Source organism: Panthera uncia (genome assembly GCF_023721935.1).
Source record: "Panthera uncia isolate 11264 chromosome E2 unlocalized genomic scaffold, Puncia_PCG_1.0 HiC_scaffold_19, whole genome shotgun sequence".
NCBI lineage: Eukaryota > Metazoa > Chordata > Mammalia > Carnivora > Felidae > Panthera > Panthera uncia.
Window position 1 is genome coordinate 23,178,059 of NW_026057588.1, and position 12,373 is coordinate 23,190,431.

Genomic DNA, 12,373 nt, shown 5'->3' on the forward strand with positions numbered 1-12,373 from the left:
GAAAGAAAGAAAGAAAGAAAGAAAGAAAGAAAGAAAGAAAGAAAGAAGAAAGAAAGAGGAAGAAAGAAAGAAAGAGAGAAAGAAAGAGAGGGAGGGAGGGAGGGAGGAAGGAAGGAAAGAAGGAAGGAAGAAAGAAAGAAAAAAAGAAAAATATCATTTTAGTCTTGTCATTCCCGGGCATCTTGGTTGGGGCTGATTCACACCTAAAGCAGGAAGATAGTGGCAGCAAAGAAGATGAAAAAGTCGCTGGAGTTGGTCAATTCTAGTTTCCAACTCGTTATGACAAGTGGAAAGTACATGCTGGGGTACAAGCAGACTCTGAAAATAATCAGATATGGCAAAGTGAAACTGGTTGTCCTCGCCAACAACTGCCCAGCCTTGAGGAAATCTGAGATAGAATACTGTGGCATGTTGGCTAAAACTGGCGCCCATCACTACAGTGGCAATAATATTAATTTGAGCACAGCATGGAAGAAATATTACAGAGTAAGCACTCTGACTAGCATTGATCCAGGTGATTCTGATGTCATTAGAAGCATGCCAGAACAGATTGATGAAAAGTAAATCATGCAAAACTTTTCTTTAATAAAACTGACCAGAGCTTGTTTTAAAAACAGTGTTAAAAAAAATTTTTTTTTAATCCTCTCAGGAAGGATTAAAGGTCTGAGGAAGACACTGTCATCACCTTACTGACAGGTAAGGAAACTGAGGCTCAGAGGCTCAGAGGCTCAGAGGCTGCAGCTGTGACTGAGGGAGTCAGTTGGGCTTGAAGAGGAGGCTGAAATATCTTCAAGCTAGAGCCAGTAACTTAGAAATCAGGTAGAAATGCAGGTTGTTCTGCAGATGAGGAGGCTAAGGCCCAAGAAGAGGACAGTGCTGGCTCAAGGTCATACATACAACAGGTTAGAGACAAATTTGGAACCAGAATTCAGAACTTTCTGATCTATGCTTTTTCCACTATGATACTGCCAAGCCTTGCCTTGCACCTGTGGTTCTCAAACTTTAGTGCACATCAAAATACTGATTATAGGAAAACCCTGGGTAAACCCACCCCTGGAGTTTCAGAACCAACAAATCCAAGTACAACTCTGGAATCTGCATTTTAAGGAAACAATCAGGGGCTCCTCAATAACACTTTAGAATCACTGCTCTGGATCAAGGCATTTGATTATTAAGGGCACTAACTTCTACTGAGCTCCCCAAGTGTCCTTGGGAGCAAGAGACCAAGAATTACCCTTAAGTCACCCGAGCACCCAACTTGAGCATGATTTGACATTCTGGAATGTCAGCCATCTCTCACTCCAGCACCATAATGCGCATCTGCTCTTGGAAGATCCTCTCACTTTCTGTTCTGGCCCTCACTGACTACAAGGACTGGCTGCTCTGCACTCTTGGGGGCTACTCTTAACACTTACTATGCACTGCCCATCTCCTGCTGGACTGCAAGGACCTTGAGAGCATGGACCTTGTAGAGAGCTCGGACCTTGTAGAGTCTACTCCATTCATTGATTCGACAGAGAACTTCTGTGTGAAAGGCCTTTACTTTGCCCTTTAGACCAGATTGGAGATGCAGAAGAGCCTATTTCTCATCATCCATTCTTCAGTCCAGGCCAACAGTGGACCTTGCTGGTACCACAATCCATCCTCTTGCACCCTCTACAATCCATCTTCATGCAGCAGAATTTAAACATAAATAGGATTGTGTCACTCCCCTACTTTAAGCTTTCCAGAGGCTTCTAATTGTTCTTAGGATGAAAACTGAAATTCTTACATTTAGGACCTAGGCCACCTGTCCAACACCACTCACCTCTGACCCTTGTCTTCTAGCTCTGCCCCTCTTCCTCACTGTCTGCTCTACAGTCACCTTAGCCTCCTTGGAGCTCCTCACCAGTCCCTGGCCTGGGATGTTGTCTGCCTCATCACTGACAGAGATGGAATGTGAAGTGCAAGATGGATATTAGGGATCTACTTCTATAAGAGGAAGTGGGAGGAAGCAGGATTGGGCAGAGAAAGAAAAGCCATGAAGCAGGCTTGCCAAAGCCTCAGCCAACCTCCTGGGGAAGGCTTGGAGCAAATATTGCTCCAGCACTTGCTGAGTCTTGCTCTGTCACTAAGTTTAGGCTTCTCCAGTTAGGGTGTGATGGCAACCTCAGGCAAAGCAGTTCTGTGCAAGTGAGGCTGACACTGATGGCACTGACAGGTAGAGGCTGTCTGCTAACCACACCCCTTGGTTGAAGGCAAGTTCTCCCCTCCTATTTTTTAGGCAAGTTTTTCCTTGATGGGTGAGGGCACATCCCCATGTCTACCACACGGGTCAGTACTGCTATCCCTTATCATCCTGACAGGCTTCTGGGTAGTTCATAGGCTTCGTCCTCTGGGAAACCTTCACTCAGACCTCTGGGCTATAAGTGCTCATAAAACTCTGTCCTTTTTCTCCCCAGTCGTTATCACAGTTTGTAATCACATGCTTGTGTGTGTGTGATTATCTAACGGATGTCTGTCTTTCCTAAGACACTATATGTTTGTGCAGGCAAGGACCATCTGTGTGACTCACTATAGTCCCAGAGCTCAGGCCAGTACCTGGTACATGGTAAGGAATGAAGTAAAAACTTGTTAAGAAATGAAGACTCGTACCATGTCTTGCAAACAAATGACTTTCCCAATTGTGTGGATCATCAAGAGCTTGCTGTGTATTTGGAGTTCTCATCCAGCTCACAGGGAGGACATTCATGACTATTTCAGGTTTTATCTTTAATATTTAGGAGCCTGCTCCTGCCCCACACCAATCTGGTCTAAAGGGCAAAGTAAAGGCAAAGTTCACACTATTACCACCATCAACATCACCACAACTACCACCCATAAGCCTTTTAAGGGCCCAGTGCATTGCAATGTCAGTGCAAATTTCCAAACCCAGAGAGCTATACGAGCCTGGTCCCTGCAGGTATGGGCTACATCACTGGGTTAGAAATCACAGTCCCTGCTCTACACTTAGCTGTGCCATCTGAATAAGTCACTTAATCTCTTTGAGCTTCACCTGTAAGATGGGGATAATGCCTGCCTTTTTCACTTCATTGATGTCGATCAGGTTCAAATGCAGTGATAGATAGGCAAGTGCTTTGCAGATTGTAAAGCGTGGTTCACAGGAAAGAAAGGGAGCTTTCTTTTCATGTAATCGTGACAGGTTGGCAAAGGACATAATTGGGACACTAACTTGTTTTCTACCATGATGACGTGGGAGCCCACGTAGATGGACTGTGTGCTAGGCATTGTTTTTCCCAGTTGTGCAAATAGATTTGTGTTCCCCTCTATGCCTGCCCTTCCTTCTACCTCCTCTGCCCCTTCTGATCAGGGGTGGAGACAACAGGAAGTGCACCAACCCTTGGGTGAACAGTGAGGGACTGTGTTGACATCATATGCAGGTCAAGGTTAAGTGTGTTTAGAGGTGGAGGGGTGTGTGGGTGTGTTTCTCCACAACTGGGCAGAGCAGGTGAGAACATGACGTTGAAGGCAGTGTAGTCCTTAGGGAAGCCAAACTCCCTGGGGGGAAATCTTTTACCTGGAAACTGAATACTTGGCCACTGAGACCGAAGCCAGGAAGAAGACAGTATAGACATAGGTGCTGGAGGTGGAACCATTGATGAGACGCCCAAATAAACTTCCAGGGTCCTTGGTGGGCAAGCCAGTTTGCTAATAGGAATATTCAGAGAGATTTTTGGTTTCTGCTGCTCTCTCCATCCCATTTACCCTTTTATTGGTAATCAATTTATTTAATCCAGGTATATGGCATTCTCTTGACAAGGATGAATAGGAGTGACCCACAGCACTAGGTTCCAAACTTTTGGCTTTTTCAGTTACCTCACTGAACTTTCTTCACAGCCCCATGACGTAAAACTAAGCTTACAAAGGCTAGGTAACATGCTCAAAGTCAATCAAGAGGTAAGGGACTATATGTAGCTACATTTAAACTTGGATTTTCCAGTACCTTCTCTCCTACACTGCTATGGAGGGTTTTTTGTTTTTAAAGTTTGCTAATTTATTTTGAGAGAAAGAGAGAGAGAAAGCACAAGGAGAAGAGGGGCACAGAGAGAGGGAGGGAGGGAGGGAGAGAATCCCAGGCAGGCTCCACGCTGAGTGAGGACACCCACACTCACAATAGTGAGATCATGACCTGAACAGAAACCAAGAGCTGGTTGCTTAACTGACTGAGCCACCCAGGTGCCCCTACACTGCCGTGTTTTTTAAGTTCCCCTCCCCCCCTCCTACTTTCACACATCTACTGTGTGTGTGTTTATTGGGGTGAGGGAGCTTTGGGCTGTTTTTCTACCTGAAAAACACCTAGGCAGTGTTTCCACAATGGGAAGGGACCTTACGGGTTACTTAATCCAATTTACTTTGCAGATAGAGAATCTGAGGCCCAGAGAGGGACAGTGACTTTTCTCACATACTCCCTGGATTTTGGGGTCTCAGACCTGGTGTCTTCCAGTCCTATTCTTGCCCACCCTCAGGGAGCCAGGGTGCCTCTGCCTGTCAATATCTTTGCCAAAAATAATAGCTATCCTATGCTGAGCAGTCATTCTTCAAATATTTACTAGTGCCTACTATGTGCCAGGAAACTTTACAGGTGCCATATGAATAGGATGAACAAAGAAAACTGCCCTTCTGGAGCTTACGTGGTGAATGGAGCTTAACAAGTCAGTAAGAAGTATATATATACGATAATTTCAGATGCTTGCAAGGAAATAAAGAGGCAATGACGGTGGGGACAGACTCCAGACGGAGTAGTCAGGAAAAGCCTGACCACCTGGTACCTGCCAGGTGCTGGTCCTTTAATTCTCACAATAACCCTTAAAATCTAGGTTCAGACCTCCGCTTTTCTAACAAGGAAACCCACATTCAGAAGGGGTAAGAGTGGCAGTGAAGTCCCAAACTCCTAACCTACCAGCCACTGTAGGGCCCTGGATGATGAAACTCCGGACGAGGACTGCACCATCTCTCAGCCTGCCTCCTCGCAGGTATTGGGTAGTGGGGGGAGGGGCTGTGGGAAGGCGGGATGCCCTCCAAGGAGACGCTGCAAATACCTCTAAATTCGCAGAAGGCTGAAAGAACAGCCCCTGGCTGGCCCCAGCCCAACTCTGGCCGCAGCCCAACTCTCAGCACCCTCAGCGAGGACAAAGAGGCTGCCCCCTCCCACTCGGGCAGCTTCCGAAGACCGTTCCCGCCTCTTGCCCGGCCCCCTATCGGGCCGGCGCGGGGCACTTTGGGACTTGTAGTTGATCCAGCCCCCCACACCAGCTCCGGAAGCAGACTGGGGGAACTACAAGGCCCAGGAGTCAGTGGGCAGGCCCGGGGCGGATCCGCCGGCTGTGGGTGTGCGATCGCTGGGGGCCGGGCTGTGCGGGCTTGGGGCGCTGAGATGCGGCTGCTGGTGCCGGAGCCCGGGACCAGTTTTAAGCGCGCGCGCTAGCGGGGCACGGCGAGGGGTGGCCAGGCGGTGGCGACAGGCACGTTGATGCATGCGTTAGGTGCAGCTTTTGCAAAACTGCTAGGCTCTGCAGTGGCGCGGTGGAGGGTCCGAGTCGCCGGGGGATGGGCACCCAGCCCCGGAGCCAGGCTGGCACTGCTCGCTGAAAAGGCCCTTGGCTGGGTTTGGGGGCGGGGGCACTGGTGCTTGCCTTGGATTGTGCACGACGTGTTCGTTCTTTTTCTTTTTGTGCCAAGGTTTTCCTGGGCGGGCGCGCGATGCAGCGGGCAGCGGCACTGGTCCGGCTGGGCTGTTGCCCCCGGACTCCAGGCCCGTGGGGCCGTAGTCAGAGCAGCGCGGCCGCCGAGGCCTCCGCGGTGCTCAAGGTGCGACCGGAGCGGAGCCGGCGCGAGCGCATCCTTACGCTCGAGTCCATGAACCCGCAGGTGAAGGCTGTGGAGTACGCGGTGCGGGGACCCATCGTGCTCAAGGCGGGTGAGATAGAGCTCGAGCTGCAGCGGGTGAGTGCGGGCGCCGGGCTAGCGGGGTGGGAGGGCCCTAGTAGGGCCCAAGGGGAGCTGAAGTGGGGTAGGGGGAGAGCAGTAGCTGCCTGCGCCTGGGGTCCACCCGCTTGACTCACTCCCACCCCTGTGGCCAGCTCCTTAGTTGGCTAAAAGAAGAATGTCCATCTCCCATCCCTTCATCCAGTAGTGCCGGGCACCTGGCACAAAGTAAGGCCCTTAGATACCGTTCACTTGTTGAATTGAATTCATCAGTTGTAATTGAGCGACTGTAGTGCCAGGCACTGCACGTTATGTGACTGTCCTACCCGAGTGAAACCAAGATCCATGGGGGGAGGGCAACAACAAGCAGTAAAGAAATAGACGGGAATTTCAGATAGTGAATAGTGCTTTGAAGAAAGTAAAAGGGAGGAGCGGTGTAAGGGGGTGCTGGATGAGAGTGGTGGGAAGGATATCAAGTTAGGTTGGAGGAGAAGGAGGAAGGCTCTAAGACTTGGGTTTGTTCCCAAAGCCTTTTCCTTTCCGTCTGAGACCTTTTGGGTCATTCTGCCAGTAATGATTTCATGACAAGAGTAGAAATGTGGAGGAGGATCCTGAACAATTCCTTCCTTTAGGCCCCTCACTGGAACCTTGATTAGCCACCACATTTTGTTTTCTGAGGACACATTCGTCCCTAGTGAGTAGTCAAAATCTTGGGCCTTTGGGGCCTTTGGTAGGATGGCTCTGGGACTTTTTTCATCTCAGTGGCTGGCTGGCTAGGATCATGGCTTTAGTTCATAGTTGCTGTAAAGTGACCACATCCCCAGGGGTGATTTCTCCCTCCTTCCAACCGGGTGACTGGGTGTTTGTGAGAGATGCCCCTGTAGGACACCAGTTCTAATCTGAGTGGAATTTAGGAGGCCATGTCAAGAGAGGCAATGTAAAAAAAAAAAAAAAAATGTAAACACTCCTAAGATTTGTAAGATCTGATGAAATAGCTGCTTGCTTAAGATAGTTCTAACCCAGAAGGGGGGTGGGGGTGGGTTCCTTGATCTTGCTCTCAGAGGCACTAGAACTGGATGACTGGGGGGCAAGTTGATTACTTACTGTCCCTTGAATGCATGGGAAAAAGCTACGGTGGAATGCCCAGTTCTCCTGACTGAAATTAATGAGCTGGACGAATCAGAGTCCAGTGTCTCCCTCTGACTCCTTGGGTAGGGGTTTGATTGGGGTTTGGCTTAAAGGAGGCTGGCTCAGTTTCTATGGGCCAGGGGCAGAAAACATGAGTTTTGCTGCTCTGCTTCTTGTTGATATCTGGCTGACTGGAGGTGACGGTTCTGGAGACAACAGTCTTCCTGTTAAAACAAAGCTGAGATTAGATTGTTCCTGGTTTATCACTTTACAGCTAATTTCTCGGATTCCAGAGCTGGTAGGGGTTCCAGGGATTATCCCTATCTATCTTTTGCTAAATAACAGCTTGGTTGTGGGCTTCATGAAGTAGGAGGATGATTAGGACAGAAAGGGGCCCTGTCTTTGCCTTCAGGAGGTTGACTGCCATACGGTTCTCTGGGCCCGAGCCTCTCCTCCCCCAATTTTTTAAAGATTGGTGGGATTTTTTAGCAGAGAAAAATGTAAGAGCATTCCATGTGGGAGCAGGGCTGTGAGCAAAGACAGAAGGTTGGGAAGTTTTGGGCATTTGTGGAAGGGGATGGTGCTGTTGGAAGAGCGCTATGGCAGGGGCATATGAGAGATGAATGAGACAGAAAAGGGGGACTGGAGTCTTGGGTGCTGGGCTCAGGACTTTATGGTGCAAAGTTTTGTGGTGTGAAGTGGGGGAACCATCAAGGGTTTCCAGTAGGATATGGTTCCATGATTGAGGTGGACAAATTTATTGGTCATTTAAGCCAGAAACACCTGTGATTTCTGGTATAGACACCCTACACTCCCATGGCCTACTCCTGAGTGAGTTGAGGTGTTTTGTGTCCACTTTGCATCGTCTGGTGTTTTCATTCAAGCCCATCTCTTCGTGTTTTATTCTCACTTCATCCGAGTCTCTGTTTCCCAGTCTAGGTGCTGGAGACATAGCTCGACCAAGCTGGCATAGCCTCACCTAAACCTTTCATTTTGGGAGACCACCTCTGTCCACTTTACTAGCTTACACAGGGCGCCTTCTGAGAGAGCCATATTTTCCCAGTCTTTTTTGGCATGCAGGGTGGGGGGGTGGTGGGGAGAGGGCTGGGCTTGGCACAGCTTCATTTTTTTTTCTACCTCTGTTTTGTATTGCAGTGACTGAAACTGGACTGATGTTATAAAGGGTTTGATTGGGTAGAGATGGGATGAGCAAGGGTTTGCAGGGAGTAGGGTGACTTGGGTGAATCTCCTATGCTCTCTGGGCTTTGGTTTCCCTGGTCTGTAAGAGGAAAGAGGTGGCTTGTGGGCCCAAAGTCCCCCGCCCTGACTTTTGTACCATCTTGTCCATCTGAAGGTGTCCTGGCCATTATGCTACCTTATGGAATTATTTCACCATGTGCTCTGCAAACACTACCCACTGTTTGGCTGGACACATGGTTCTGGTGTTTGACTTTGGGGTGGCTTGATGGGCGAGTCCCATCCTTCTTCCTTCTGTGATAGAGGGGAGAATCCTCAGGAAAGCCTGAAGGAGGGGGGAGGTTGGCTAAGTGGGTATGAAAGGCGCCATTCTCCAGTCTGTGTGCTCTCAGGGAGGCCTTGTTTCTCCCTGACAGCAGCTCCAAGGGGGGGACACTGTTAGCTTTTCAGATCCTGCTGTTAGCTGGGAGCGGCACTTAAAAATAAGCTGCAATTAGCAGGAGTTTTGAAAAGATCTGTCAGTTCTTCCTCAACCTACTTCTTTTTTCCTTTACTGCAGGAGGGGAGGAAGTTGGCACAAGTAGAGACAGAGGAATGGCTTTACTTCTATTTGTAAAGTACATACAGTTGAGGCAAAACATTCATAGAGGGAAAAACTGGTTATGACTGTTAACATCAGTGTGTGCTCATCTAAACCCTGGTAAAAAATGGGGGTGCTATAACACATGGTTATGGTCAGCTAAGAACTAAGATTGAAAACCCTGGCTATTCCAAGCACAGGTGGTGAAATCTAATTGGTCATTTTCTTCAGAGTTTAGATGCTACTTTAAAATAAATGTGTAGGTAGGGGCGCCTGAGTGTCCAATGCCTGATTTCAGCTCAGGCCATGATCCCAGCCAGAGTCATGGGATCGAGCCCTGCATTGGGCTCCATGCTGAGCATGGAATCTGCTTGGGATTCTCTCTCTTCCCCACTTGCGTGCATGCTCTCTCTCTCTCTAAAATAAAGATGGGGCACCTGCATGGCTCAGTAGGTTAAGCATCTGATTTCAGCTCAGGTCATGATCCCACAGTTCATTGGTTTGAGCCCTGTGTCAAGCTCTGTGCTGATAGCTCAAGCCCTGGAGCCTGCTTTGGATTCTGTGTGTCTCTCTCTCTCTCTGCCTCTCCCCCACTGTGCATGGGCATGCACGCATGCTCTCTCTCTCTTTCTCTCAAAAATAAAAAACAAAAAATAAAGATAAATAAAATAAATGTGTAGTGTGGGCTTATAATAGGATGAATCTTCTACCACCCACCCTGCTCAAGTCATCATAGACCTATACCCTGGGCTTTGGTTTTATGTGCTGTGGGCCTCAGACAGGTCTTTCAGACTACCTTGGCCTCAGTTTATTCCTTTGCAAAATATTTCTCCTAAAGCCTAGTTTGCAATGTCAGTAACAATGCTTTGAAAACAGCTAGAAGCCGGTTAGAACTCTTAAGAGCCGTTTTCTCAAACTAATGAGAGTTGCTTGAGGAGAGGCACCAATGGACCCCTGTCCTTGCCTTTGTGCTGAACCTCTTTGGGTCTGGGAATGTGCATTCTGTGGGGTTTGCTCTGTCTTTCCTGGGCCTTAGCCTTGCTGTCATGAATTATCCTATTTGGAGCTCATTCATCTTTCATCCCTACTTCTGCCCTGTGAGTCTCAGTTTCTATGGTTGACCCTCCCACAGACCCCCAGAGTTCAGAATCCTACACCCAGCCTTCCCTGCTTTCGTGGTTAGGAAACTCAGCCGTTGGAGCTCCCATCTAGTCTCTTAATTGTGGGCATTTATAGCTTCAGCTGGGTTTCTTCTAGCTTTGTTTGTCTTTCCACAATGGTTGGGACCAGACCCAGTGCTGAGCCTCAGTTTCCTCACTTGTGAAATGCACCTGTTTTCAGGGACAGTGGGGACTGGTTTGAGTTTGTCTCTGGGGCCTCCTTCTGGGGCTGTCTGTAGGACTTCCTGCCTGCCCTAGTCCTGTCCACCGCCTCAGGGTCTTTTCACATGGTGTTCCTGGCCTGGTACTTGCTGTGCCTTCTCTCCCTTTCCTGCACCCACGTGTTATTCGTTACCAGCCTGGGCTCTGAAGGGTGGTAGTGTCTCCTGTTTTGCTCATTCCTGTCACTGGGCATGGGCAATCCATAAGTATTTGTTGAATGAGAAGGAAATTATCTGGGGAAAAACTGTCCTACCAAGCCTTTCCACCCACGTGTCACATGAAATGACAGGAGCCATCACTCACTCAAGGAAACTGCCATGTGCCTGTTTGAATCATCTGTCATCCAGGGTGCCTGGGTGGCTCAGTCAGTTAAGCGTCCGACTCTTGATTTCAGCTCAGGTTTCTCACAGTTTGTAAATTTGAGCCCCGCATCAGGCTCTGTGCTGATAGTACAGAGCCTCCTTGGGATTCTCTCTCTCTCTCTCTCTCTCTCTCTCTCTCTCTCTCTCTGCCTGTTCTCTCTCTCAAAATAAAATAAACTTAAAAAAAAAATCATCTGTCATCCCCTCAGCCCTCATGGTGATGCTGGGCCTGTAAGCTGGGAAGACAATGATAATCTTTCTCCCTGCTAACACCTGCTGAAATATGCATCCCTAAGAACCCAGGGGCCTACTCCCCTGATCCTTACCTAAGCTGAATGTTGGGAAAGGAGCTCGCCTGGGTGGGACCTTCATCTCATTGCTGCACGGGGAGGCAGCTCTGAGCTGAATATATGCAGGTGGATTATCTAGATGGGCTCTAGGATACTTTGAGAGGAAACTAGGTTGCTAGTGCTGACCTGGCAGGCTCCTGGGCGGGGTTGAAGCAAGGTTAGCATTGGGTGTGTCTGTCAGACCTGGATGAGTCACTGTGAACAGGAGTCTGTCCCTTGCTCCTTGGTATTTCCCATTCCATGTAGATCTTGAGTGTCCAGATACAGAAGTCTGCCCAGAAGTTTCCTCTATATGGTGGCCTTTTGGGCAGGCCCATTCACGGGAGCCAGTTTTCCACCCCACCCCCCAAAACATCCATCACAGCAAAGTGTCTGGGGTCTGTGGGTACCCAGACCCAAGAAAGATGTTCAGTGTTCCCAGGCTCCTTGTCAGCAGGCCCTGAATTGGTTGAGCAGTGCAGACGGAGGGCACGGGAAAGGGACATCCAGTGCTCTGTTCCAGGCATCATTCCCTCCCTGCATTGGGTTGGCTGAGGGCCCGCAGCTGCATGTTTGTTCTTGGCCCTTGACTGTGACCGAGTTACTCCCTACCAAAGAATGGACTATGCCCATACCATGGAAATCACCTGTGTTCAGCTGGCTGAGCCTAGAGAACTATGTAATTCAGTCAGGCGGATAGAGGGGACCTCTGCCAGGAGCCCAGGCCAGTGCCAAGGGCTGGGTCAGGCCTGCCCCTTTGCACACAATGGCCTGGGTCCCTCCCCCATCCCCAGCCTCTTGCCTCCCATCTGTGGGGCATGCCCTGAGGCTGCATGTCTCACTGCCTGTCTCTAAGGTGCGTGCTCTCACTCCTGTCCTATCCCTGGAGCAGAAGGTGGTGTCACCCCATGCCTTGGCCCTCAGGACCCTTTGGCTGCTTCTCCCATTCACCCTGGGACCTCTTTCCATATTGGCCACCTCCAAAGAGCTCCGCAGAAGGAACACAAGGGAATTAAAAGGGAGCTTTCCCCCACAGAAGCTTTTGGCGACTTATCAAGCCCTGTTTAAGCCCTTCTAGTCTAGGGCCATTTATGGGACACCCTCCTCAGCCACCCATCCCTCTTTGCTCCAGAGCAGCCAGAGAATTTCTATAGAGGAGGGTCTTAGGGGTGGCAGATGAGGGTCAGGAAAACTTGTGTGCCACTGTTTTTTACTTAAAGTATACATTACTGATTTGAAAAAAAGGGGAAGTTTTCTAAAGGTGCTTTTATTCACACATTGTGTGAAATGGAGAGAAGCGTCAAAGCCATAGAATTGTATGTTTAAAATTTGTGTTTAGCATGCCCTTGAGGAAAGGGCAGCTGGAGATGGGAAGGTGGCCAGGCCTTCTACCCAGGCCACCCCTCGGTCCTGCCACCTCCTTGCCCCACC

The 12,373-nt window shown here is 49.3% G+C and overlaps 2 protein-coding genes across 2 annotated transcripts in view; both read left to right on the forward strand.

The window, feature by feature from the left end:
• Positions 1 to 564, forward strand: part of LOC125915398 (60S ribosomal protein L30-like) — a 5,128-nt gene extending 4,564 nt beyond the window's left edge. Inside the window, exon 2 of the mRNA XM_049621208.1 lies at positions 210 to 564. Within this exon, the coding sequence (XP_049477165.1) occupies positions 210 to 564 (355 nt within the window). The remainder of the gene's footprint in view (positions 1 to 209) is intronic.
• A 4,822-nt stretch (positions 565 to 5,386) lies between these two features.
• GPT2 (glutamic--pyruvic transaminase 2) overlaps positions 5,387 to 12,373 on the forward strand; it is a 34,485-nt gene continuing 27,498 nt past the window's right edge. The window contains exons 1-2 of the mRNA XM_049620924.1: positions 5,387 to 5,501; positions 5,719 to 5,982. Of these exons, the coding sequence (XP_049476881.1) occupies positions 5,740 to 5,982 (243 nt within the window). The 5' untranslated portion in view covers positions 5,387 to 5,501; positions 5,719 to 5,739. The remainder of the gene's footprint in view (positions 5,502 to 5,718; positions 5,983 to 12,373) is intronic.